We start from the raw sequence: 26,176 nt of genomic DNA on the forward strand, positions 1-26,176 counted from the left end.
AGTTCTTTGGAAAACTCAGTGGGCTAATGAGTGTTCATATTGGGAATTTTTTTTAAGGACTTTATGCTAGATATGATATGTGAGCAAACAACCTTGAATAGGTTTCAAGTTTTATCTCTACTTTTGTCCTGGAAACTGTGGGATGCATGTGGAGTTGGTACTTTGCTTGCTAGGGGGAAATTATTGCTGCTTTCTTGTTTTCAGGGAGTAGTTTATTTTGTGAATTGCTATTAGACTTCTGCATAAGAGATGGTAGAAGCATGTAATTTCCATGATAAATAGGCAATGTGAAGGTATTGCCACTTCTTTGTACCTGTGATRAGAACAGCAGCTACCAGATGTCCCTTATAACAGAAATCAAAGACCTGTCTAGTGAGGGAAACATGTTTAGTTCTGTCCCCAGGCATGTGGGTTGAGATGTATGTGTGTGGTTAGATCTGTTGCAAGTGTTTTCCTAACTACATGCTTGATGTCATCTGACTCTACTTCAAACTTGCAATCCACTCRTCAAGGCTGTAAAGAAAGAGTGCAAATTAAAGGTCAGGCACAGACATACACATTTCTTGTGGTAGAATTACAAGATGAAGGGTGTGGGGTGGTGCACTGCTAGACTTGAAACTATGAAACATCAAGGAGGTAATTCACAGTGGTGTGGCAAGTGCAGGAAGTGACACAGAGATAATAATTACAAATTAGCATAATGCTCTTAGGCATTTGAGTTAGAGCCTCTTCTGCAGCCTTTTGTATGTCAGAAGATCAGGGTGGATCAGCAGTCTTCCCTGGCCCTGGGAGAATCTGAAGGTCATTCATCATTTACTGTTTTCTGAGTGAAAAGTTTTCTTTGCATTTAACCTTTAATCTTGTTTTCCATTTGAAAATGCAGTATACTGTATCTTCTTGATATTTTGGTGGCAGGAGGGTTTGGAAAAAAATGTCACTGTGGAAATCTTGCTACAGTTATCCCCAAAGCCTAATACAACTGCTTGTTGTTTCTAGGTTGTAGTAATTGAATGATAGAGGAACTAGATCTCTTTTTCTGTGCTATATTATCCTGCTGCAGACCAGGGAGGTACTTGAACTCTGCTGGACCGCTTTGTGTGCTGGCAGGCTCGTAATCCTGAACAAACTGGRCACTGGGGCTCGTCTAGCACCTTAAAAGTGATCTTGAGGAGTCAATCCCTCCAGCTGTAACAGAAGTACGCTTRTGATAAATAATCTATTGACAGAATGAATGTGTGTGAGATATCTCATAACTAGATAGCGTAATTCTCCAGATGATTGCCCTTCTTGTTTCTTTAACTGGATAGAGAGCACTAAAGAAACTAAGGATTTTGGGGAGAAAATGCAGGCAAGGAGACAAAGAAGGAGGAAAGTAGTATCCCTTTATGTAGTGTGCTTTATCTTGGTCCGTGTTCAAAGTGTTTAGTCTTTTTCTCTCTTCTGCTAACCTGCATTGTCTTTTGTACATTTTTTTGCCTCTCAGCACCTTTCTGCTCAGCAGCTTCTCAGCTGCTGATTGATTTTGTTTAACAAATACCTTTTATGCATGCTAATCAGTTGGTATGATCATATGGCCTGTTTAAATTCTATTAAGATCATGTTAATTAAGTTACAGATTTATACCTGTTGTGCAGGCAAATCATGTGTGCTGTTTTGCATTAAGTTGCCCTCTGATACTTGTACATGATGAATGACTGCATCTACCAACCAGTATAATAGTAACTGCTTTAAAAGAAGAAATTTGATTCCATCAGAGGTGCAGTGACCAGATGCATGTTGTGACATTTCTGTCCTTCAAGCAATGACAGTTGTTAGAGACATGTCCCTGTGTTCCCTTCTGTTGGTGCAGCCAGTACATTGCGTATATGGCTAGGTTTCTCTGATAATGTATAAAGATACTTCCTGTGAACAGGAATATGTTTGAGAACCTTTTGATGATGTGGCATCCCTTTATGCTAATAATACACAATTAAAACATCAACTAAGAACTAATTAGGAATTAAAACATAAAAGAGAAATGAGATTGTGGGACCTGAATCTCTATGCCAGCATGAAAAATATACGGAAGTGTTGCTGTTTTTCTCTGTCTTCAGTCAACGTGCTTTAACTGTGGGATCTGGAGATTTATGCCAGTTGCCAGGTAGAGATGGGCAGTTTGGCCACTACCTGAGCTCATGCCCGAATGGCATCTGGCTGGAAAGCAGTTATGTGAGCGCTCTGGAGGCGGCAGCAGGGCTGCGCAGCATCCCTGCGCTCCTGGCTCCCTGGTGGCTCCTTGACAGCTGCTCTTAAGGGTGGTTGCTGCGTAGGCTGTCTGTCTTTTCTCTGCTGCGGCATTTCAGTCACTCAAGCTCATTCATGATAGGTAAGTGAGAACGGAAAACTGCAGCAGGAAAGTTCTCTTATTTCAAAAGACTGTTGAACTTCTTTTTTCCTGTAATAAACTTAATTGCTTCCTATGCATTTGCATGGTAGCATGGAAGGGATAGCTTACCACTTGCTGTGTAATTTAGTTTCATAAAATGCTTTGGGACGGTAAACTTTTCAGTATACTGAGCATTTAATTTTTGTGGGGGTTTTGGAAGGGAGGGGAAATATACGCACTTAGCACTTCTCATTTTTTTCCCCAAACCTGTTGGACACCTCTTCCACRCTGCTTTTGAGATTTCACTTGCATGCTGGGAAAAGTGCTCCTCCCATTCCTTTGCAGCTTCAGCATGGTGCTCACAGAGGAAAATGGAGTAAAGGGGTACTCTGGGGCRTGGTGGGGCTTTTTGCCCCTGTCTTTCTTCCTGTTTTGATTGACTTTGCAGTAGCAGCAGCTGTGAAAGCCAGTGGGGAACCTCCCCTTGTGCAGGGAGATGGGATATGGACAGGGAAACAGCCAGGGCACTGGAGAGGCATGACAAATGCCATCTCCCTGGGGAAAGTCATAGGCTGCACAAGTGTTCAGGGTTGCACTGGTTTCTGTTAGGGTTTGAGCTGCATCTGAGGGTTGCCAGATAGATCAGCTGAAGCTACCACATGGAGTGGCTAAATTTGTTTATTGGAAGCTCATGTTTATTTGTTTATTGGAAGCTCTCCAGTAAAGAACTAAAAGACCAAATGCTCACAATTCTCTTCTGAGGATTATACTGAGATGCAASATAAAGTGTAAAAGGCAGGTAGAAAGACTCAAACAAACCAGAAACAACTCCCCTCCCACCCCAAACTCCTCAAGCACTAGTCAAACTAGTCAAACAATTGTGATTGTCTTGGTATTATTTTTCTTGTGTTGGAAAAATGGACTAAGGCCTGGGCTTTCCATGGTGTTTCAAGATTTCTGGGCAACCTTTTTGCCATTTTCAGGGTCTCAGATCTTGGGAACTCATATGTCTATGTTTTGCAAGGAGGAGTTGTAATTTTGTACCAAGATTTGTCTAAAATATATGCATATGTGTATATATATRTGTGTATATATACATATATATATATTTCTTGGTCGATATTTCTGACAGGTTGTCCTATGGAGATAGCCGTACTTGTGAGTTTGTTGGAAAATATTTTTTTTTCTGTTATAGWGCCTTGTTACTGTTTAAAACAGTTTGAGAGAGGTTAAGCTCAATAGAAACAGGTTACTGTTTGGGTAGTTTTTACACCTGTGAAATTAGACTTGAGTGAGTTCTTTTGGATTGGTCTATTGGCAAGGTATTTAAAATGTGTCTGCTGAATCTTCCTGCCTTGGAGTTTGTATTGTGGCGGAAGTAATTCAGACCCTCTAAGATGATACTGAAAAAATGAATTAGATTTTTTAAATGAAACGAGATGATCTCTGCTGCTCTGAGCTAGCTGTTCCGTCCATTYTTTGGCAAGGGCATGTCTTTGTGTTATCTGCCAAGGAGCCTTTCCTCTTGCTATCAGATAAAGTTTTGCTAACCTTGGACTGGTAGGACCTGATTTTGAACATTGCAATAGAGAGACTCTTGTCAAATTATTTCTTAAGATTAGTTGAGAACTAACCTTAATTAGTTTGAGTTTGGAAATGTTTCATTTGTGGTCTTTCTTTGTTTACACMTGCCTGCAAATCTTTGCAGTATGTAACCGATTATCTGTTTGCATCAATTTCTACATCATCCATGCAAGTATCATATTAGAAGTATCAGGATGAGAGTGAAAGTCATAAATTCTGAGTTTGACTCTGAAACTCTTCATTCCCYTGTTGACGGTCCGAGGACACATTTTGAGGAAATGCTGGTTGAGTAAGTAGGACTTAATCAAGTAYTGAGCAACTTTGGCAAGTTTTGCAGTCATTTAACCCCTAGAAGATACATTTCTAAACTATGGATAAGTGATATATTGAGTGCCCTATGTTATATAACACCGCAGGTGAAAATGAGTGTAGAAAAAAATGGAAATTTAGTATATTGTAAACAGTAAAGGAACAATTTTATTTCACTTTAGATATGAAGTGTGATCTGCTCAAATGTAGAGCACAAAATAKGTGTATGCTCATATATATCCTTAAAACATACCCAGGCTTTGTTTAGGGCTGATCTTGCATCTCCCTTGATTTCAGATTATATATTATGAACCAAAAACTGTGCAGAGGACAATAAAGATAAACAAAGGTCTTCAACTTCCTATGAAAAATGTTCATGCTTTTCAGCTAAGAAAAGGAGACAGCTGAATGAGGGATGTGGCAGTGGTCTATGAAATCATGAGAAGGTGGTTAAAGGAAGTAGGGAAAGTTACTCACATTTCACACAGTGTAACAACTGGATGCCATAAAATGAAAGACAGCTGATCTAAAACAAACAAAAGGAAGTACTTTTTCAAAAGGTACAGAAATGTATTTTGCAATTTATTACCTTAGGATGTTGTGGTGTCCAAATTCTAGATGAGTTTGTAAAGTGACTGGATTAATCTATGGGCAGACTGTCAAGGCAATTGAACACCAGGAATTCTGTTACTGTCTCTGCCCTAGGAAGTCCCTGGGTTGCAGATTGTCAGAAAGGAGGAATACTTACAGGAGGAATTACTGCTGTGAGCCATCATGTTCTTTAGTTCTTTCCTAAAACATCTCATTATGGGGAAAAAAGGAGAATGTCATAACTCCTGTTTCAAAAAAAAAAAAAAAAAGAAAAAGGAGAATGTCATAACTCCTGTTTCAAAAAAAAAAAAAAGAAAAAAAAAAAGAAAGAAAAAAAAGAAAAAAAAAGAGAAAGAAAGAACCATCTCACAATGGAAGTAGCTAAATGAAACATATCCTTGTTTACAGAGAAGAAGTGTGACATCAGAAATGTTAAAAAATGTTGTATCTAGCTTCAGAAAAATGAAGTGAAAAATCTCATGCACTCTTCCATTAGGAGAAAGTATTGAAAGACATGTTGAAATACTTTTGTGTTGTCCATCCAAAGAGACAATAATTAAACTATCCCAAATGCTATAAAATCCTACAAAATGAAACAGCCTAACATCAGTGTTYTGTTATACTGCTGCTTCTTGTACTTTCTGCATAATTTTTGCAAGTGCTGAGGAAAACTTGTATAGCCTGGTAAAAAAAAATGTAAAACTGAGGAGTTAAATAATAAAAGTTTGGAATATTTTTTGTCAAAAGAGGTTACATTATTTTTCTTACTAGTGTTGTTTTTCCTTACCAGTGTATTTTTTTCCTTGTGTCTTTATGTCTAGTTTACTCTATCATTAATTTAATGATGACATATGTACCTGAAATATACCCAATGTTATACAAATAACTTCTGCAAGACTCTGAATATCCTTATAAAAAAGTCCATGATACCTTTGATTGTGAGTTAGCAAGCTTGCAGACACAAAAGGAATAAGATTTCTTTTTTCCCCTAGTGAATTACCTTCTGTTTAGAGGGAAATAGCAGCAAGGTAAGTTTTCATCTGTGTTCATTTATAGGGATAGCTTGCTCAAATGGCATCTGATAGTTTTTGGAACTGGCCTACAGTGTGTAAGAAGCATACTAAACAGCTACAATAAATAATTTGTCCTTTATGTTGAATTGTGCACATATTTTGAAACCCTTATGTGTGCATATGTTGCATGGTTTGCACATAGTATTTTATATGTGTTCTAGCTAGTAAACTTTATAGTCAAAGAAGCTAGTTTTCTGCAGTGGGTGCAGTGTTGGGTGTCTGCCCCTGTCTGAAAGGGAGAATTAGCAGGCTATGTGGGAATGCATGGGAGGATCTGAAACAGAAAAAGGCAGACAGAACATCTGGCTCTTGACTTTGTGAGTAGTTCACCCATATCAGTTCATAAATATCTGAAGGAATTCTCATGCAAAACCACGGATGGGATGCAGATTTCAGAACCAGAAACCTCATTCACTTCTAAAATACAGTCCTTAATTTTACATTTTTATTCAGGGTTGCCTTTAGCTGACAGGGATTTTTGGGGTTTAGTAATCTAGGAAATATTTTTCCTACTGATAGTGCTTTCCTGTTTATCGTTGCTCTTTGTTTGTAAATAGGAAATGAAGGAAACAAAAATTGCCAATTTCAGTTTGCTGAATTTAGTCCTGCACATTGCAGGCAATTTATATAGTAAATGTATTTCACCAAACAGAGGCATTGCTAACGTACTTGTTACAGTGCTTTCAGTTTGTTAAATTTGAGAATATGTTGTTGTCTTTAGGGCAGATAGATGCAGAGCTGGAATGTGCTCTCTGTCTCTTCCTATTGCTCTTTTAATTGGATGGAAATTACCTTTTGGGTGAGATTATAAATTACTTCCTATTTTTTGTTTTTATTGCATTGACTTGAATTAAAGGAATAAGCAGTGAGACTTTATCAGGCATTGGACTTTCAAAAGTACAAGCCTGTCCTTGCTCTGTAGGAATATTCAGAAGCTAAAGATAATTTGTTCTTAGAGAGCAGGACTTCAGAGATGTGAAGGTGGAAGCACAACGTTACTGTGCTTGGAGAATACCGGGGAGAACTGGGATAGTATTGCATAAAAGCTGTTCAGTCCCTTAAATTAATTATAAACTTAACAAGGCTGGGGCTGCATTTTTTGACAAGAATTTTGTTTGATTTCACTTAAAAGTAAATGGCAGAAAGGATAATAASTAATTGATGAATCACTTAGGCTGTTTTATTTGCCAAAACTCAAGGTGATTGAAATAGTGATTTATAATACTCCGTTAAGGTGATAAGTAATACATTCTGCCTTTCTGCAGTTATTTATATTGTTTTCCCATAGGCAACTGTAGTATACAATTTTGACTTACAGGTTCATAGAAAAATAAAGTTCAGCTCAAATCTAGGCCCAAAATCCAAAGTCCRTATTATGAGTGAAAATAACATGATTTATAGTTGTGAGTCTTTGTTTGGAAAATAATTTATAAGGGAATTCAGAGTACTTGTAAATTGTACCTGAAGAAAGATTCTTGCAAGTCGAAGCTGCCAAATTTTCGAAAATACATAACCTGACTAAGGCTTAAATAGTCATAATGACTCTTAAAAAAAAAAAAAAAAAAAAAAAAAAAAAACTTTTTTTCTCTTTGAGACTTGTAGTAGCTGCATTTGTTGTTGAGAAACTTGGAGATGGGAGGCATGATCCTGCTTTTTTATGCCTCAGTTATAGAGTCTCAATACCCTCCAAGAATCCAAAGTTAAGTGAAGTTGTAGATTACTCAATTTTTCTCTTCCTGTATGGAAGAGTTCTCATGACGCCTCAATCTCCAAAGAAGGAAAAGCTTTTTCCACAAAGATGTATGGTGAAAGTGAGTTCTTAACATTGAAACAAATACTGCAGATGAAACAGTATCTTACTATGAGCACTCCTAATAGAAGGCTTTTCCATTACTACCAGAGCCACTTTTTGTAGGTGTCTAGATGAGGAACTGTATAGGCTGGCTCATTTTTTTTTTCTAGTTTGTGAGGAGGAAGCAGAGCAAGCAGGAATTCTTAGGTACCTCCTCTAGGAAGTGAGAAAATTTTGCTGCCTTGATACCATCATGGTGAAGACAGAGGGAAAAATGAAACAGCTGAGAAATGGGAAATGTGTGTCGGGGAAGGGGAGAACTTGCTCTAGAGAAAGCCAGCATGTTAGCTTAGTTTCTTCAGAGCAAAGACATGAATTACACATACAGTTGTGGTGTCTTCTGCTGTGTGTACGGATTATGTCCTTTTGGTAATAAAACAGGTATTGATGTTGGATTTCTACAGGCAATAGACTAGCTAACTTTCCTTCCAATACTAATACGCTACTAAGCTAGGGATGAGACTATTCCATATCATAGAAATYGTAGACTGGTAAGGTTGGAAGGGACCTCTGGAGACCATCTAGTCCAACGCTCAGCATAGCACTGTATGGGGATTGAACCCACAATCTTGGCATTAGCAACACCATGCTCTAACCAGCTGAGCTAATGGTTCATTTACATTTATATTTAGTGCTTTTACTGAATTGAGAAAGCAATGGAGCTAAGCAGGAGCTAAAGCTGCAAGGAGTGAAGGGGCTAGCCTGTCCCTCTCCCGACACAAAAGCCTGGCGATGGAAGCGCAGGGCTCCCTGTCTTATGGCCTGTTCCAGTTCAAACTTTAAAAAAGGGTAGTGACTCTGTAGTGAAAAATGTTATCAAAAAATGTTATAAAAAAAAAAGGATACCTGTCCTTGATAATAATGAAGAAGCCAGAGGTGGTGGCAAATAATAAGAGTGAATTTTCAAATAAGAGGAGTTGCAGAAATGAGAGTATTGCAAACAGAAAACCTCATTTTGGAAATGGGGTCACCATTATCTTTCCTGCGTTAATTCCTCAAACAAAAGTTTTCATTTCTAATTTAAAAAGTGGTACTTGGACTATCCGTTGCTTCAGGCCTACAGTAGTCTGAGACTTTAAAGAGAAAACCAGAGGGAAATGCATGATTTGAGCTGAGAGCTACATCTGCAAGACTGTTTGCTTGAGATGCTTGTAACCTTTGTAGGGTAAGGCAGAATATCAGGAATTACTGAGATACTGGGTCGATTTTCAGTGACTGAAAGCATCTGCTTTAGAAGTGTGGAAGAATAATGTAGAAGAGGTTTTTGTACCCTCCCGCCCCCCCCGCCCCAAAAAAAAAGAAAAAAAAAAAGTTTGGAGAAGTGTAATCAGAGACAATGTGATTAATGATCTGTTACACTGTTAATCAGTAAACTGGGGTCCCAGTAGTGCATGTACAGAGAGGTGGGTTTGTTTGCCCCCATCTCACCGTTGTTACTGAGGACTGACTAGTTAATAATGTTTCTGATACACTGTAGACAGTGTAAAATCAATATTTCAAACTGATTTTTACAGAAGTACTTGGATGCAAGAAGTCATCAAAAAGCCTAAAATGTTAAATCAGCTTTAGTATGTATTAATACTTTGGACTCCTATAGTGCCAATCTTATTAAAATGGGTAAATGAGATAACTGACAAAAGCATAATCTTGTTAATATTTTAAATGTTGTCAATTTTAAGATTTGTGAAGTTAGGGGAATGTCAAATGCAGAAGTAGGTAGGAAATATATATATATGTATATATTATATTAAAAGGTGGAAGCAGTTTTAAAAGTGTAGATGAATCCTTTCCTCTGATTTTTTTCAGCCAGACAGAAAAAAGGCTGCTTATTCCTGTGATCTCTTTTCGTAAAAGTTCCTATTTCCAGTCTTGCAGAGATAGGGGRGAGAGATTTAAAACCATTACGTATGTGATACAGGTACATAGAAGTTGTTACAAACTGAAGTGTAAATCTTTTGTTCATCCATAGCTTTGACACAGTGCAATTACTTGAGGAAATTCTATCCTTGCAGAAGGGAATAGGAAACTTACCTCTCATTAATAAATGACTTTCTCATAATAAATGATTTTTCAAAGATGATCAGGAATTTTGAAGGTAAAAATGAATCACAATGCTCAAGACTAGTCTTTGTGAAGCAGTTTTGACTATAAAAGGAATGAGATGTATCATCATGTAATGCAATTTTCATTCCATAGAACTTTTTTTGTACAAGCATAAAAACAAATACATGCTTTATTCTTGCAAATAATTCATTTTAATTGGACTTTTCAGATTTATCACGTTAATCATACGTTAATTCTTTCAAAAATTGTTGCTGTTGTGTATATTGGATAGTCAACGTTCAGACACCTACCTGTGTGTGTCTCACAAYTGGTTTGCTCAGAACTTCCCATGCCAGCATAATACCCCAAGCTAAATGGTGGTGTCATTACCAGATGTCGACATGTTTTATTTTTATAAGAGTTTCTTAGATAAAGAACCCTGTAATTTCTTGCAATTACCACCAAATTTAATTCCAGGCATGGTTAAGTGTAACATGGGTGAAGATTAAGAAATCTTTTTAAAAATAATATTGATAGTTTAAATTTTATTCTGTCACTTTTGTTAGTTGCAGATGTTTCAGTGTAATGTAAAAACTGTTTTCCTATGTTATATTGGACTAACGCTAACATGTCATCGGGGAAAAACAGAACAGAAACTAGAAATTGCAGCTTAGTAGGTAAAAGATAGAGCTTGTATAAGAAATAGTTTTACTTTTTGAGCAGATCTGTGATAGAGCGTGTTATTTTTAATCCTTGAAAGCATTTCCTCTTCTATTCTAAGTATACTTTACCTATTTCCCAAGAAAAAGGAAAAAGTTTTCTCTTATTCCTTTCCATCCATTTATTCACCTGCTGAGTTTTGAAGTGGGATGAATTGTGACTTGCAGATCAAATTAAACAGTCTCTGGAGGAAAACATGAGAATGGCAACATTTATCTAAGAAACAGGGAAATGGAGAAGCCAAAGAGCTGTTCTCCTTGCATTAGATATGTCAAAGTGCCTTTTTGATTTGTTGGGGGGAATACCTCATGACTGTCAAGTATTGGTTACAGTTTTTTCAGCCCTTAACATACATACCTTTCCCCCAYGTATTTCTAACTCTTACGACTTCAAGAGGTATTTAATAAGCTTCATGTAAGCATTTACAGTTATCTAATAGCACCTGAAAATTGCTTACTAAATGGCAGGAGGAAGTTTTATTTGCATTCTGTATCTGATGTTAAATCTGCTAATCCTCTGCGGAGTCTGCCAGGAAAAACAATGCAGACAGACTTGAATTCTATTAAAATCAGAAATCAAGCACACTGCTTCCCTCTGTTCAGTTACACACTGCAAATAAAGTTTAAAACCTGGAATGTATTTTTTCAGTCATTATCTTCCTCAAGACTTTCTTGAAATGTTATTTATAAAAGTTGTTTATAAAGCTTCTATCAACAGTCCTTCGCTCTTGGGTCTTTTTCCCTTGCCCCACGAAAACTGTGATTCCTTGTTTTGTCTGCGAGAAGGTAATCTTCTGTATTGTGACAGTTTTTTCTTTCACTAATGAGAGTTCTTAATTGCTCTTAAGTAAATGTTTTCTCATGCTACTGGATAATTTTTTTATGAAACTATGGAGAAAATACGCATTTTAAAGATTTGGGGTAAGATATGAAAGCCAGTTTTTTTGCTATTTCAGCATTTTGCTGTTCTGTTTGAAAATGASCTTTGGTGCAGCTGTGTAAGTAAGACTGTCAAACAGCATTCATTATTTATAGGCCTTGTTATTAAACAAGGACGCTTTTGACTACAGTAAATCGTGAGGTCAATTGGCTGTTTCACACCAACTGAGGACTACTTTTTTTTTTGTATTATATTCTCTAAAATTTTCCATGTGGCGTGAGCTACTCTGAGGAAAGCAATAGGAACTTGGGGGAGGGAAGCAGGCTTGAACTGGTAGAAAGCTGGCACAAGTGTAATTGTGCTTTTTATTTGCTCTCCAGGTGCATCAGATCAAGTTACAGACCAGTCTCCCCATAAAGGCAAGGTTTTCTCAACCTCTTGTAGAAATTACAGAAAATACGTGTTAAGGAAATAAACTTTGCAACTGTTGTGCATTGAAATGATTCAGTACTCCAACTTCCTACAGCGTAAATATAGAAGAACTAGCTGCCATTGACCTGCGTGAGATGCACTGAAATTTGCAACCATTTGATTGAAACTGGCTTTACCGATTAAAAGTAACTTCTTTTTGTGGTATTCGAAGAACGTAAATAGAGCTATTTTGCAAGGGGACCAAAAAGAAGGATGTTGACATTGGATGCACAAAAAAAGACTCTTCTTGTAGTGCGGTCAAAAAGGCTCATTGCAGGCTGTGGACATTGAGAGCCCGATGCTCCTATTGGAGTGGATGGAAACTTTCATCCGTGGTTTTCAGGGGACACAAGAGTAAGCAAATTAGCAGCAAGAACATGTGCCTCTGAAAACTAGTATCACCTTCCATCAGAGGAGTTGTTTTTATTGTATAGGAGTTGCTTTATTTTCAGCTCCACATAGCATCTGCGGGTCCCTTTTTGTCTTATTTTGTTTAGAATAAAATCAAATATGCATCTGTTCTTATTTTTGAGCAAAGCACTCATTCTGTATATACAGATGTTTATTGCTGTCCTTGCAAAGGAKGCAGAGAATGAGATGGTATCAAAAATTTTATCAGTCTCCCCCGGGGTTTGGTGGCCAGTTTATCCTGGCACAGGTAGCAGTAGCTTTGGAGCAGGCTTATTTTAGTATTGCGCTGATGGCTGTGACATGCTATGTCAGCTGTCTTCCTCCGAGTTAAACGGCTGGGCAGAGGCAGGTAGGAAAACAGGGCTCCATACAGTACAATTCTTTATTAAATACAGCTTTAATCCCCCTCTGTGGGATGAATGGACTGAATGTAAGAATGGCTGTACTGAATCAGACCAAAYATTTCGCTGTTCCATATTTTGACTCCAACAATGGATGACAGGAGATACCTATGGGAAAAAACAGGAAAGGGCAACATTTAAATAGAATGACAGGGAGGATGTGTCTTCTACATATGAAAAAAAAGGGGAATTATAAAACACCTGGCTAATTTAATTGTGTCTAATTAGGTTTTGTATTCTCCCRTGTTTTGGTATGTTTGGTTTTTAAATCACTATATCAGAATATGTATGAGAATTCTCATCTAAGTGGGAGAGGAAGAGCTCCCACATGGGCCTTCGGGCATCTTTAGTTGTTAGGGTGCTTTTAGGTGGCTCTTTTCATGGAAAGTATATTTTTGTAGGAAACATAATAATGTTGTATTGTTTCCACTACCTAGGACATTCTGTAGTTACATTGACTGTAACTTTGCTCATCCAGAGTAACAGTTGAGATATTAAAGAGTTTTGGTGCCATGTAGTGATTCCTTTCCTTGAGTGGAGCATTGAAACCTGATCCAAAATGTCTTAAAGTGTTAGCTGGAGTAATATGCAGGATTATTGTGCACAAAGAAAATAAGAAATTTGTCACTTGGAAGCTCTCTCACCTATTGACACTGACGTAAAAGGCTATTCTGTGAGCAAAAATTGATCTAAAGAATCTTAGATACAGAGGATAAAGAGTATAGCTTTAAGGCATGATAGTATAAAATAGTATAAAATAAACTTTATGTAAATTAAACTTTGTGTAAAATAGAAGGAACTTGAGGAGAGAGATGTTGTCTCTAACATAAACTGTTAAGCTAAGAATGCTAAAGGAAGGAGAAATTAAGTTGAATAGTACTGGATCGTTCATTATTTGTCTCTTCTTCCACTTCTTGTCTTTTCTTCCACTGCATCTTCCTTTCTTTCTTTTCCTTTTTTTCTATCGTGGATAATACCATATTCTACTAATCCGTCTTGGAGAATATTAAAAGATTGTGGGTAGGCTTTGGAGCCTGTGCAATAGCTCTGTGATAGAGAATGGCCTTGGTTAGCTTGTCAGCAGCAAAGCATCAGGTCATGATGCATGGGCTTGTGCGTCTCAACAAATTTTTAAAAGCACTAAAGCTAAGAACACATTTGAAATGCATCTTGGGTGTATAGGCTAGGCGGAGACAAGTCAAGTGGTTTATAAACAGTCTGTATTTAATGTTGCAGAATATTACCATGTAAACACTCATGCTTAATCAGAAAGAACTGTAACTACATTTTAGAATAACTATGGATTTTGTTGGGGTGTTAAGGGACTAGACCAACGCCTTTTTTTCCAGTTTCAGTAAGGAATGAACTAAGGGGAATTTGTTTAGCTCATACCTTGTTATTAACCTCTAATCTGGAAGTTGATAATAATCTTTGCTCTCTCAGAATACCTTGCTGCCGATGTGTGCTTCTATTTTCATCTGAGCATTTGTTAATAGTTTTGATAAACATACGCAGAGTGAGAAATACACGTTCATCTGGTATGATCTGATTCCCTCGGCTCATTTCCTGAATAAGGTTTTTGTGTTTACAGAAGGAGTAAGATTATCCTTATGAGAGGACTGAATAATCTCACTGCTTTTGCTTTTGTCTGTCATTTGTCTTTTATGATACTAGTGTGTCACAGGAAGGGAGAAATCTGTAGATCTGTATTAGGATGGCACTCAAAAAGGCAGAGCCACACTGTATAGCTCCAGTACTTTTTTTGATACTTTCTTAGAAAGCTAGAAGTGTGGAAGTGTGGTTGGCTGTATATCTTTATTTTCAATATAAATAAGATCATACGTTATTTGAGCTAGTTATTTTCTTCTGGACAGAATTATAATGATTGGTTGCTATTTGTTTTCGCATTACTCTTTTTCATAATCCTTCTTTAGATCTTGGACTATAGTCAGAAGAAATCTAGGACGTATACAGAAAATAGTCTTGGAGGTGCACTGTAAGTAGAGGTATGCTGTGGCACTCTCAATAGCCACTGAAATACATTTTAAAAAGCATGATTTATAAAAGAAATCCTCATGAGGATTGCAAACCTCTCAATGCATAAAGTTAAATTTTCAGTTGATTGGTTTGTTGGCAAAAAAGTTTTTCAAATACTTTTTTTTGTCTTTATTGAAAAAGAGGAAAAAGAAAGAAGTCCTCCAATTTCTCTACCCTTGTTTTGTGAAAACCATTTTCAGTTTAGTGTTTGGATGTCTTCAGAACTTGCCAAGCATGCATAGCATATATCTGCATGGCCCTGTGCACGTGTCTGCAGAGAGACTTCCGAATGCCAAGTGAATTCACTTGGCACCTCCGAGTGCCRTGTCTGGTTGAACATGGCTCTCCACTCGAACTTGTTCCCGCTGCTGGGAMTTTACATGGGCGGAGTGTCATTTAATGTGATCCTACTCTTAAAGTATCAGTTAGGTGCAGTATCACTGCGTTTTGCTGTATATACATGTGTGCATGTGTGTACTCTAAACATCAAAGTTGATCAGAACGTTCATGGATTAGTCTTCTCTATAAAGCTTTACTGCAAAGGACACAGAGGGCCCCAAAGAAATGCACAAAGTATGCCCAGAATGCACCTCTTGGCTCTCTGAATGTTTTGTTTTGGAGTACTCCACCGTGTGTGCATTGTCACCAGGCACCTTCTGTGGCATTTCCTTGGTATCCCTGTTTTTTAAAAAAAAGCTAAAAAGCTCATGATCTTTAATGACAAACCACTGAAAAGTACACTTACGGTTTGGATGATGTATTAGCTTATCTGAAGTCAATGACATACATTGTTCTATATCAATTAAGGAATTAGTCTTGAGTTCCTTTAGGTTGTCAGTGTTAAAAAATGACATTTGTCTGCATTTTTACTTCAATGGTATTGTAATCCTGACTATGTTTCAGGTAGGAAATAAAGGAGCTGTGTTTCGGTGTTGGTTATCATGAATGCTTAAAAGCAATCTGTAAGATTGGCATTGCTCAGAAGGACAAATAGATTTTAAAAAGTTAACTTCAGTGTTTGTGGAAATGTAGCTGCTTTGTACAGGATCTTGGCCAGCAGAAGGCAGTAACTGCTCAGCTTTGAGTGGTTCATCATTGTTAATGAGATAGGCTTGCTTACAGTAGCATTCTTCAGAGTGTAGATCTAGGGACTGAATTTTCCAGATTTCAGAAGTTCATAGGAACTTTATTGTTCCACATGCTCAGTTCTCTGTGGTTTCCACTTAATGATGTTCTCCCTTTCCTTCCTAGGCCTAAGAATTTTGTTTCTGTACAGTAATATTCAGCATGCTGTTACTCTGTCACATGCTGATCGGAGCTTTTCTTCAGTTTTTCATCCTTTCCTGGAACTGGGTTTCATCTGAGAACATCAACTTCTATAATGTGAGACCTCCACTAGACCGTAAGTAGACAGTTACGTTTTTCTTATGTAAGCAATTGTAGCTTAACATTTTACTCATTGCCCTGTGGTTTTAGGGGGTTTGTAGTAGAGCATTTTCAAACATAAGGGATGCAAAATTTAAAACAAAACTTTTGCTTTTCAACCCTTGGAAGTTTTATTTTTAAGATTTTATAAGTTGACTAAGTGAAAACAAACAATTGCATGCATTGCTAAATTAAGAGTGCATCAGTGCATTAGTTTTTACATTTTGAATGCTTTTATTGTACTTTTCTGTCTCTGAAATGACTTCCTACAGAGCAAATTATGCAGTGGATTTCTTACAAATAATACAGAACAGATGTGTTTGTCTTTTATCTTGCTGACTTTTTTGTAGAGGAAAGAATAGGTGTGCTGTATGTAGTTGATTCATACTGAAGGTAATTAAAAACCCTGTGAGACCTGTGAAGTCAGTTGTCACTAATAGCATCATATTTTTGCCTCTTATCTAGCATCTGAAGTATTCTCTCTCCTCATTGAAGTGGAGAAGATTTTCTTGCTATATGATTAAAACAGTCAGGACAGCTTGGTATAATACGTACAGAGGAATCTCTAGGGGACCTTGTATCTTAAACCATTTATATATGCATATAATGTAAATAAGCTTTCACAATAGCCTTTTTGATCCCTTTGTCAGCAGCTTCTTAAAGTTGGCAATCAATATCTGAAGCTGTTTTTTAAGACGTAGTTGTTTTATCGAAGGAATCAAAAGCCATTTGAATGTAGATTGTGTTTTTGCACTGAACAGACATACATGTGAATGTATCATCATGTACATATATGTAAGATGTTCTCTCTTTCCTTTCTCTGCCATCGTTACTTAAATAATATTTCAGTTTGTGAGAGAATGAAAAGAAGAGGAGATGTTTTGAAGTTCAGGTATAGCAAAAATAACTTAAAATGTAAAAGCTTTCTATAAAACTTATGTCATAGCTTTTATTTATCTAACGTGATGTAGCATTGAAAATATGTACATATATGTAAGTTTTTGTAAGCAGGTGTGTGTGCAAGCACTACAGTATTATTTTGAATATTTGAACTTTTTATATTTGCAAACTTACTGTATTTTAATACTTTTAAAGCTACTCCATTTCCAAACAGTTTTAAGTGCTTTACCTGTGATAATGCAGTGGACAATTACAACTGTAACAGATGGGCAGAAGATAGATGGTGTCCTGAAAGTAAGTGTGTCTGTACTAAGGAGATTCTTTATGGCGGTTAATACTTGTTTCTCCCTGACTCAGTCGTCTTGTACAACTCTAACTGAATAGGATTAACATACCAACACAGTGATGCCCTTAGTTATATAATTAGTAATAGTGAGTCATATGATTTCTGCAGAGGTGACTGATCATTTCAGTGTGCAAAGCAAAAGTGCAATCTTTTTATGTTCATATGTGTATAAATATAGGTATCTATAGGTATAGGTAAAAGCCGTCTAGTGACATCCACACTCTAACTGGAAAATATAGAAGCTGAATTTAGACATTAATTCAGATACAACTCCTTCTCACATTTATCTTCTAATCTTGTTGTCTCTTTATGTATCTATAAGTGAAGTTATTCTAAAAGTATCATTAAGCTGTGTAAATACATGTACAAATACATTTTACTTGCTTTTGTAAAGAAACATAATCTGGTTTTTATGAGATTGTATTTGCAGTTCCTTATGTTCTCATGCTCACATTCCAGTGTTACTCTGCTTTGTATTTGCTCTCAACGCCATAAATAACTTGTTTGAGACTAGGACAGGGCTGAAAATTTGAACTCTTTCACAAGGGTTTCATGATCAGTTCCTTTTACTGATCTTGTGCTTTTCTAGAACATTCGATTCTTCAATTTTGCATCAGATCATTATAAAGTTCAACTTATTGAAGTTTAATATACCAAAAATGGCATCTCTTTCAGAGTTAACGTAGGTACTGAGATAATGGTTGTTGATACAGGTTTGCCTTGTGCTTTCTAAGAAGTAATTATCAGTGAATTGTTACAAATTTAAGAACTGTCTTCTTGCCCTTGTGGTCCTCCTCCACCTGGATACCATCCCAAGGGATAGCAGTCCATCTAGGTTATAGTCTTGCTTATGAGCAGCAAGGCTTAAAGTGACTACGGACTGTACTTGTATGAGAGAAGGATGGGAACATAGAAAGCAGTAGAAATACGCTTGCTCTTTTTTCTTTGCAGTGATATTCAAAGTAAGAACAGTGGGAAAGGGGAAGAAAGGAAATATAGGAATGAGGAAATATGTCTAAAATAAAGAAAACAAGAAGGTGGGGGAAAAAAAAAAGAGAGAAGTGGAGAGTGAAAGATGTGTAGATTATAGTGCTAGTAAGTAGTTTATATGCCAGCAGTCTTTCTGGTGGTTTGAAGGGGCAATTAACCTTAGATTTCACCCCTGATTAATTACTTAATGAATGGGATTTTGATCAAGTTGAAAAATAGCATTATACAGCCTGGACAAATCCTATTTTTATAAGAATATTTTGCTAAATTTTGTGAAATTTTTGAACTCGATAGAACTTGTATTCTATGAAAATAAACCTTTTTTTGATTTATTTCATAGGTACTCGGTACTGTTTGACCATTCATCTCTTCACAGACCATGGGAAGAGTATATCAGTCACCAAAAAATGTGCTACTGGAGATGAATGCCATTTTGTAGGCTGTCACCATCACAGGGAAAGTAGTCATAGAGTAAGCATTCTTATTTTGCATTATTTGCAAAAAGAAAAAAAAAAGAAACACATTAGTTTTAAGGTTCTCCATCTCCATTTCCATATTTGTTTTTCATATGGTTGAAACTCCTGCTGAGCTTGAAGAGGATGTACCAAGAGATACTGTCCAGTATTATCTATAGAAATCAAATTTCTCCAGTGGAAGCRTGGCTACCCCCTTCTTCCTACTTTCCTGTTTGTATTGCTGTGGTACAGTCAAYGATGTAACAGCAGCTTGTAAGGAAACATCTGAGCTTTCAGGGACATTACTAGTGTGAATGTGATGTATGAGCTTTGGCTTCTGGGTGCTGCTGGTGCTTGTGGTGCTACAGCTGCATCAGTCAGTGCTTGGGCAAGCCGGTGAGGGAGTGAAGTACTCCAGTCATGTCTCTGGATAACATAGCTTGGATAACATTACACAGTACATAAAGCAAGGCTGTAATTGTCCATGAAGGTCACATTTTTGCACAACATGTGGTTGAGTTACTTTGTTCCAAGACAGAAAACTAGGACTCTGGCCCTCTCAGGTGGTATTTGCACATATAGCCTTGGTTTGCTATGTAAAAGTTTCTGTAAAGTTTCTGATGGCTTACCTGCTGAAATACTGGAATTCACACTACAGATTGGTTGTCTTCCATAATCAGGTAGCCTCCTCGTAGAGCAGTGGGTTTCCTTTTGTGCTTTTGACTCCAAAAAGACTTTGGTGGCTGTAGTCATGCTTGACTGTCTTCATCAGAGAATTGATTTCCTTAGTGGTAAGTCATGAAAAAAGAGCAAGGCTGGCAAGAGGCTTGGAACATACTCTGTTTTATTCGGTAGTAGTGCCAAAAAAAGAACTGTTGTGCTAAAAGGAAATTTTATGATACAAAGAGCCATGCCRAATAAACTGTAAAAGATGGAAGCCAAATTTGTGGTGCCTTTTATCTGAGGAGAACAATTTCCAAATGGAAATTCATAAAATACTAAAAAAAAATCCTRTAGTTCACAAGAACTAGTTGACAAAAATATAAAGTTAGGTAAAAAGTAGTTTTCTGTAGCATAAAACTTTCTGAACTTTCTTTTTTTAAAAAACTTCTCAATTTACCGACCTATGAAGCCAATGTCGTTGGAAACTTTTGTGGAGAAAAAGCAAGGCAGTGCCACTAGCAGGCAGGCAGCACCCTGGTGCCATTTCTTTGGCACAGGAGGAAGTCATAAATGTCTGTCTCAACTGGTCTTTTTGGAGCAGTTCTGTATTGTTCATAGGGTGAACTCTGTGAGTAAGGACTGTAACCTGGCTGTCTCATTTTGTAACAGAGGTTCTGATTGCCAGTCTCCCGGATAAATCTGTCTTCCTATTCACTTTGCAAAACTCTTGAGCTTTTTCTAGAACTTCCATCCTTACCTTGAGAGAATCTCTATGAAGCTAATATGTTCTGCCAAAAAATTCTATTTTGATAAATTGGTATGTTTGATCTTTCTCCTAAAATTCTTCACAATTGTAGAAATGCACATAAGTCACTTTTTCTGTCCTAAACCATTTAAGATTTTTTTTGGTTTTAAAATATACTGCTAAAATATTTTGAGGATTAATGCAGTCTAATTTTTTTATGTTTTTGCAAAGAGATTGTATAGAGTAGTTCTGCAATGTTACATAGTACTGAGAGAATTTTTAAATATCAATGTTTTCCTAAAATTTTTAGGTTGGAATTATTTTTAACATGAAAGATTTCAGATACCTAAGAAGAAGCAGACAACACATGTTAAAATATAAATGATTTGTATGTTATCTGAGCAGATTTTCACTGATTTCAACAGGTTTTGATGGATTGAGGCTAGGAAGTGATGATGCAGCATTTGTCTTATGCTATATTTTATCTTATAAGAACTTTTGTTCCTTTGTTTAACAGGAAAAATGACATTCTCCTGGCTTTTCTAGTAAGGAATATTAAATAAAGAAAATTACTGTTAAGAGTCCCTCCTGAAAATGAGCTTTGTCAATGGTTCTGTGGCACTAGAAACTGATAAAAAGGAGGTCTSAAGTTAAGCATGCAAGGCTACACTGAATACAAAAGCTTGAGAGGAAGAATGAACAGGAACAGAGGTTTTACAGCCAGAATATTTTAGTTTAAAAAGCTGAAACTCAAAACATTCAAATGTGCTTGTAGTTAATGTGTTAGAATGGGAAAGGCGTGGAAAGCTTTCTTTATTTTCTATAATGTGCCATATCATGTCCCAGTTTTGAAACCCAGTGACCACCCTGGGTGATGAGCTACTGTCAGAACACCATGCTGCATGATTTTGGAAGAGGTGTTGTAACTGATAAGCTCTATCTGCTGACCTGGGTTGTGGCTGCCAGGTGTAAGTGATTAGTGTATTTAGTTGTAGCTTCTGCAATCAGTTGAAAGAACATACAGCTCAAAAAGCCACTGCTGAATTAGCCTATGTCCAGTGATCTGTTTTTTTCTCAACAGGAATGTGTTTCTTGCTGTGAAGGTATGATTTGCAATGTAGAAATACCAACCAATCACACAAATGCAGTGTTTGCTGTATTGCATGCACGGAGAACGTCAGATGGCAGCAGGTGGACAGTCAATACTGCATTGCTTGCATCAGTCATGATGATTCTGTTGTCCTAATGCAGCATCCTCCCGTTACATCTGCTTGAGAGGGTTTGCCTTTCCATGGACTCATAAGAAGCTGTAAGAAGATTGCTTCAGGATGTGCAAGGTGAAATCAGAACTACTTCTCAAATTACGTAAGAATTTAAGAAACCAGTGGGAAGACAAGTGTACATCATGAAGCTGCTGGATATGTTAGTGAAAATACTTCAAATGGCTTGCAGTATTTAAAAGAAACTGCTAGTGATTAGGCAGCACAGTGAACTTTTAAGTTCTTATAGTTCACTGTTTTATGGTGAAAATTCACATACACTTGGCGTCTTTCTTGAACAGAGAAAAGAAGTGTCTGCAGACAATCACTTCATTGTGTGAAATGAAAGGGGACTTCTGATGGACCATGTGCCAGCAAGTGTCTTGATGGAAACTGGTTATAAACTATTTTTCACTGTGCGTAAATAACATGGAGTGTCTTGTCTTGATCTACAGGTATATATAAGCTCATCTTTAGTTGTGGCTTTCATAGAGTACATATATGAGATTTTTTTCTGTTTTGATCAGAGCTGTCATATCTATTGGAAATAATAGAAAATAATTTTTAAACTGTATCTTTTCTGTAAAACATTGTCATACCCTCAGATTATAAAGTAATGTGAAATTATGCAAAATTTCTGTCTAAAGATCACCTAGGTCAGAATTCTTATTTCTCCCTCCCTCGAGAAGATGGTTTGCTTGTAATAGAGTCCCACCTTAGCTGCTCATCTCCTCAGCTCCAGAATCTTCATCCTTGTGATATATTTAAAGTGTTGGTAATACCATGACTTTTAAATTGCAACTACAGTCAAGGCATTACTGTATTATAAAAATTATAAATAGGCGTTTGATGTAAATAAGGAAAAATCTACTCTTTGTTAGCAGAAGACTATCAGAAATGTTATTGCCCTTGAGGGATCTTTAYATTGTAAGCACTCAGCGCTTTTGAATATCCTAGAACTCTGGATATCACTTTTGTCTAGTTTATCACATCTGAAAAGTTTGGGCCAAGATTCTGCTTCAGAGGGGGTTTAATGTGGTTTATTTGCCTAGTTTGACTTTGGCTCTTCGTAATTTAGATGACTTTGTCAGCTGTGTGGAACAGCTACAAATTTGATGACTTTGTCAACTAGATGGAACAGCTGCAAATTTGACAGATAGAGTTTAGTTACTGTTAGATGTACTGAAAACTCTTTCCTTTGCCAGTTCTGTGCTGCAGACCTGCATATGTGAGCTGCTTGTCTGAACTCTCACTTTACCCCCTGTAGTGCAGTACAGTACATTTCAGGACTTTTGACAGATTGACCTAAATACAGTCTATAATAGGTCACACTTACCCTGTGCATGTTGGCTACTTTGTTAATAGTTCACCTTAAACTATTTGGAGTGCAAACCCCCTTAATTGTGGAGGTCAGCAGGCACTGACGTTGTTTGATGTTTCTCAGGATGGTTTTAATGTGACTTTATATCCTAACAAATTCCAGGTGTTCCTATTTGTGTGACTGTGTTTTCCATCTCCCTGCCTTTTTCAGAGACTTGCTCTGACAACTCTAATATATTGCAGTATAGCTGAAGATCTGACCTAGCAAGGTTGAAGAATAGCAATTCATTTTGTTTCTTTGTTTAAACAAAATGTCTTTTTCTCTTCTTAAATGAGTTACTTAAAAAATTATCATAAATTGTCAACATATTTTTCAGAGAGGAGAAATCATTAAAACTTACTCTTAAAAGGAGATTCAAAACTGATCTCTGAAAAATTCAAATAGCCCTAGAAATTGGGAAAATTTTTTGTTACATAAATATTGACTTAAATATTAGCTATTTTAAGTCACTAAACTAGTGAAAATACTGTTTTTGAAATGTTCATAGTTTCGATCACATTCTAAAATTGCAACATATTATTTTTAGAATATTTAAATATGTCTAGAAATTAGCCTGCGGTTTGATGACAGGCAATTGCACAGTTCTAAAAGTTGGATGGAAATGCTTTTTTCTTGCCAATACGAGAAAATCTTTGCTGCCTAAATCAAGATTTTTTAGGCTCTGGGTTGTGATGGCCACTGCTGTGCAGTCCTGCTGGCCAAGTGGCTGAAGATGTTCTGAAGAAATTTTTTCCTTTATTCAAAGATCATCCCAAGGTAACATGTCTGCAGCGTTAATCTTGGCGTCATACAGAGTAACAGACCTAATTAAGATTATTCAATATTTTTCATCACTAAACATCATCTTTTTGTTTTATGATCTATAGGATTCTTGGATGGTTTTCGTTGTGGAATAATCATGCCAGGTTTTCTTTCTGGTTAAAGGGAAATTCCRTAGTAAAGTGAAAGCAAGTTGTCTTCCACATTTAAGGTCTATGATATTTTCTTCTGTTTTTGCCTCCAGCACTAGGTGCTCTAGTAATTGTTTCTGGGAATAATTATTGCAGTCTTAACAAGGCCTTAAGATTGCTTATGGTCTTAAATGAGTTTACTGTAAATAATTTATAATAATCTAAGCACTGACATTTGTTTACAGTACAAATGCCTTTTCAAAGCGTTCAGGAGCGCCAGGGAGACCCTGCAGTGCTGTCCAGGAAATGGGCTGAGGTTCCTTGTGACTTCCAGAAGAGCTGGGCTCTGTGGGGATGCTGTTCTTGGCTGGACTGAAACAATTTTTTTCAGTTTGACACACTGAAAAGTTAAGAAACTTGCTCATAATTGAATTCTGATGAAATTTCTAAGAATCATTTTGAGTTTAAAGGAAAAAGAAAAAAAGAAGCATTCTGCTGAAGTGCCAAAGTAGTTTGTTTGATTTTAATTTTCTCCTTTTTAAAATAAACAATAAAGCAAGCAGGCTAGACTTGTGATGGGATTGGGTATTGCCAAAGGTTTATTTTTTTTAACATAAAAAAAAAAAAAACAGTAGTGCAGGATCTGAAGATCAGTTCTGTTCAGCCTTGATAGAGCAGTATCTTTGTTGGTACGGAATTTAGGGCTATTGTTTCTTTAAAAGGAAAAAAAAAATATGAGAAGCTGTTGATGCATTGTAAATACTGCACAAATGCTGCACAAGTAGGCACTTGGATGTGGAAACAGAGAATTTGAAAGTGCCTTGTGCCCTTTGTTGCTTTTTATGTATGTGAAACCTTTATGTTTCTGATCACATTTTACTTTAGGCCAATGTTAAATAGTAACTTTGTAGGAAAACTAATATGTGCTGGTATTAGAGAAAATAGTGCTAAAAATCAGCACAGTGCATATTTTTGAATTTATAAATGACTGCATAAATCATGTTAATTTATAGTAGAAATTTGTATTTTATTAAATAAATTCAAGTATCGACTATATCTTCTCTTCAGATAGCTGTCTGAAATACCCACTGGGGAATTTGTAAGACAATTTCTGACTTGAGAGAAATAATCTTCAGGAGCTCCATGATGTATGTATTTCATGCACATCAATTTGCTTCACGTATATATTACAACTTAAAAGTACATATTGCTGGTTAATGCCTACATTAGCTATGTAACTGTGCAAATGAAAGTTGTATAAATGCACATCCATCATTTTATATGCAGAACAGGAAGATATTTGCTAATGCTTTTATGTCCATCCAGCTTCCAACAATAAGGCATTAAATATGGCATTCTCATTCAGGATTGGGATCAGTTTTATCTCCAGAAAGAGCAAGCACTGGATAGCAACAGTGGGTGCCACACTCAAGTGCATTCATGGGCAGAATGATCCCTTTGTGTTGCCCTTTCAACAAAAAAAATGAGAAGAATTTTATGCTTGTGTTTGATAATGGAAAGTAAATTACTTTGTGCAATTGATAAAAGATGTATGTTGTTTTATGATCTATGTGTATAATGATGCATTTTTTTTACATTGCACTGGACAGTCTATGGAAGATTTATTTTTAAAAGCTTAAATACTGAATACCTTTTCCTCTGTTCAGTGTTGGTTTGTATGATACTTTCTTACCTCTATATCATTGTTATATATCTTCTTCAGAAATGGCACTTTTAATTAAAGGTATTAACACACTTGGTGGAAAATATTTGTGGTGACAAAGCAAAAATGATAAAAATCCTTTTACTCTTTAAATCAGCAGAACCAATTATGAAGATGATTATTCTATATTATTGATTCTGACCATTTAAGGAAAATCTGTTTGTGAATTTTTTTAGTTTGATAAAGTTGGCAAATTGGGGAATATGTTGAACTGAAATTGTACTGAAGCCAAATTCTGCTACTCCCTCTTTTCTGATACATGCTGGAARTTCACTGAGAAGGAGGTAAGGAGCTATCCTGAGCACAGCAAGATAGGAGGATAGGCAGCACGGCAAAGCCACGGAGTCAGCAAGCCTAGGCAGGAGAATATTGCAGCCCTAGGGGGAAGAGGGGAATGAGATTTTGACTTTTCCAGCTGTGATGTAATTGTTTCCAGGGATATAATATTTTTCATGGGGTGGAGATTCCTTTTTCCCCAGGCAGTTTAAGTGAGAACCCTTTTAAGGATGTGGAAGAGCTCTGCCACTTCAGAAAACTCAAGTAATGAGAAACTGTCTGTGTGTGTGTGAACCAACTACTAAGAGATACACAGCATGCCATGTGTTTCTCATGTATATGCTAGATAGCACAAATACGCTGAAAATCAGCACTTGGGCTTTTAAT

At 36.6% G+C, this 26,176-nt stretch overlaps 1 protein-coding gene across 3 annotated transcripts; it reads left to right on the plus strand.

The window, feature by feature from the left end:
* Positions 1–787: 787 nt before the first annotated feature.
* On the plus strand, positions 788–25,545 carry LYPD6B (LY6/PLAUR domain containing 6B). 3 transcript variants are annotated; one of them, XM_085308703.1, is made up of 5 exons: positions 788–801; positions 15,988–16,138; positions 17,257–17,355; positions 18,738–18,868; positions 21,342–25,545. In XM_085308703.1, exons 2-5 carry the CDS (start codon positions 16,024–16,026, stop codon positions 21,504–21,506), a joined length of 510 nt encoding a protein of 169 aa, XP_085164829.1. In that variant the 5' UTR covers positions 788–801; positions 15,988–16,023; the 3' UTR covers positions 21,507–25,545. The 3 variants fall into 3 exon arrangements, with proteins under 3 accessions (XP_085164829.1, XP_085164839.1, XP_085164819.1); XM_085308713.1 differs by lacking the exon at positions 788–801 and adding an exon at positions 14,676–14,705; XM_085308693.1 differs by lacking the exon at positions 788–801 and having other exon boundaries at positions 15,876–16,138.
* The last annotated feature ends 631 nt before the right edge of the window (positions 25,546–26,176 follow it).

This window comes from Rhea americana, unplaced genomic scaffold (genome assembly GCF_003343005.1).
Source record: "Rhea americana isolate MKP2758 unplaced genomic scaffold, rheAme1 scaffold_105, whole genome shotgun sequence".
NCBI classification, from domain to species: Eukaryota; Metazoa; Chordata; class Aves; order Rheiformes; family Rheidae; genus Rhea; species Rhea americana.

Bases quoted from the DNA above. Each gene is read 5' to 3' on its own strand.
- LYPD6B (XM_085308703.1), top strand. From the start codon at position 16,024: ATGCTGTTACTCTGTCACATGCTGATCGGAGCTTTTCTTCAGTTTTTC. The intron at 16,139-17,256 runs GTAAGTAGACAG...ATACTTTTAAAG, and splicing joins TGTGAGACCTCCACTAGACC to CTACTCCATTTCCAAACAGT. The intron at 18,869-21,341 runs GTAAGCATTCTT...TTTTCTCAACAG, and splicing joins ACAGGGAAAGTAGTCATAGA to GAATGTGTTTCTTGCTGTGA.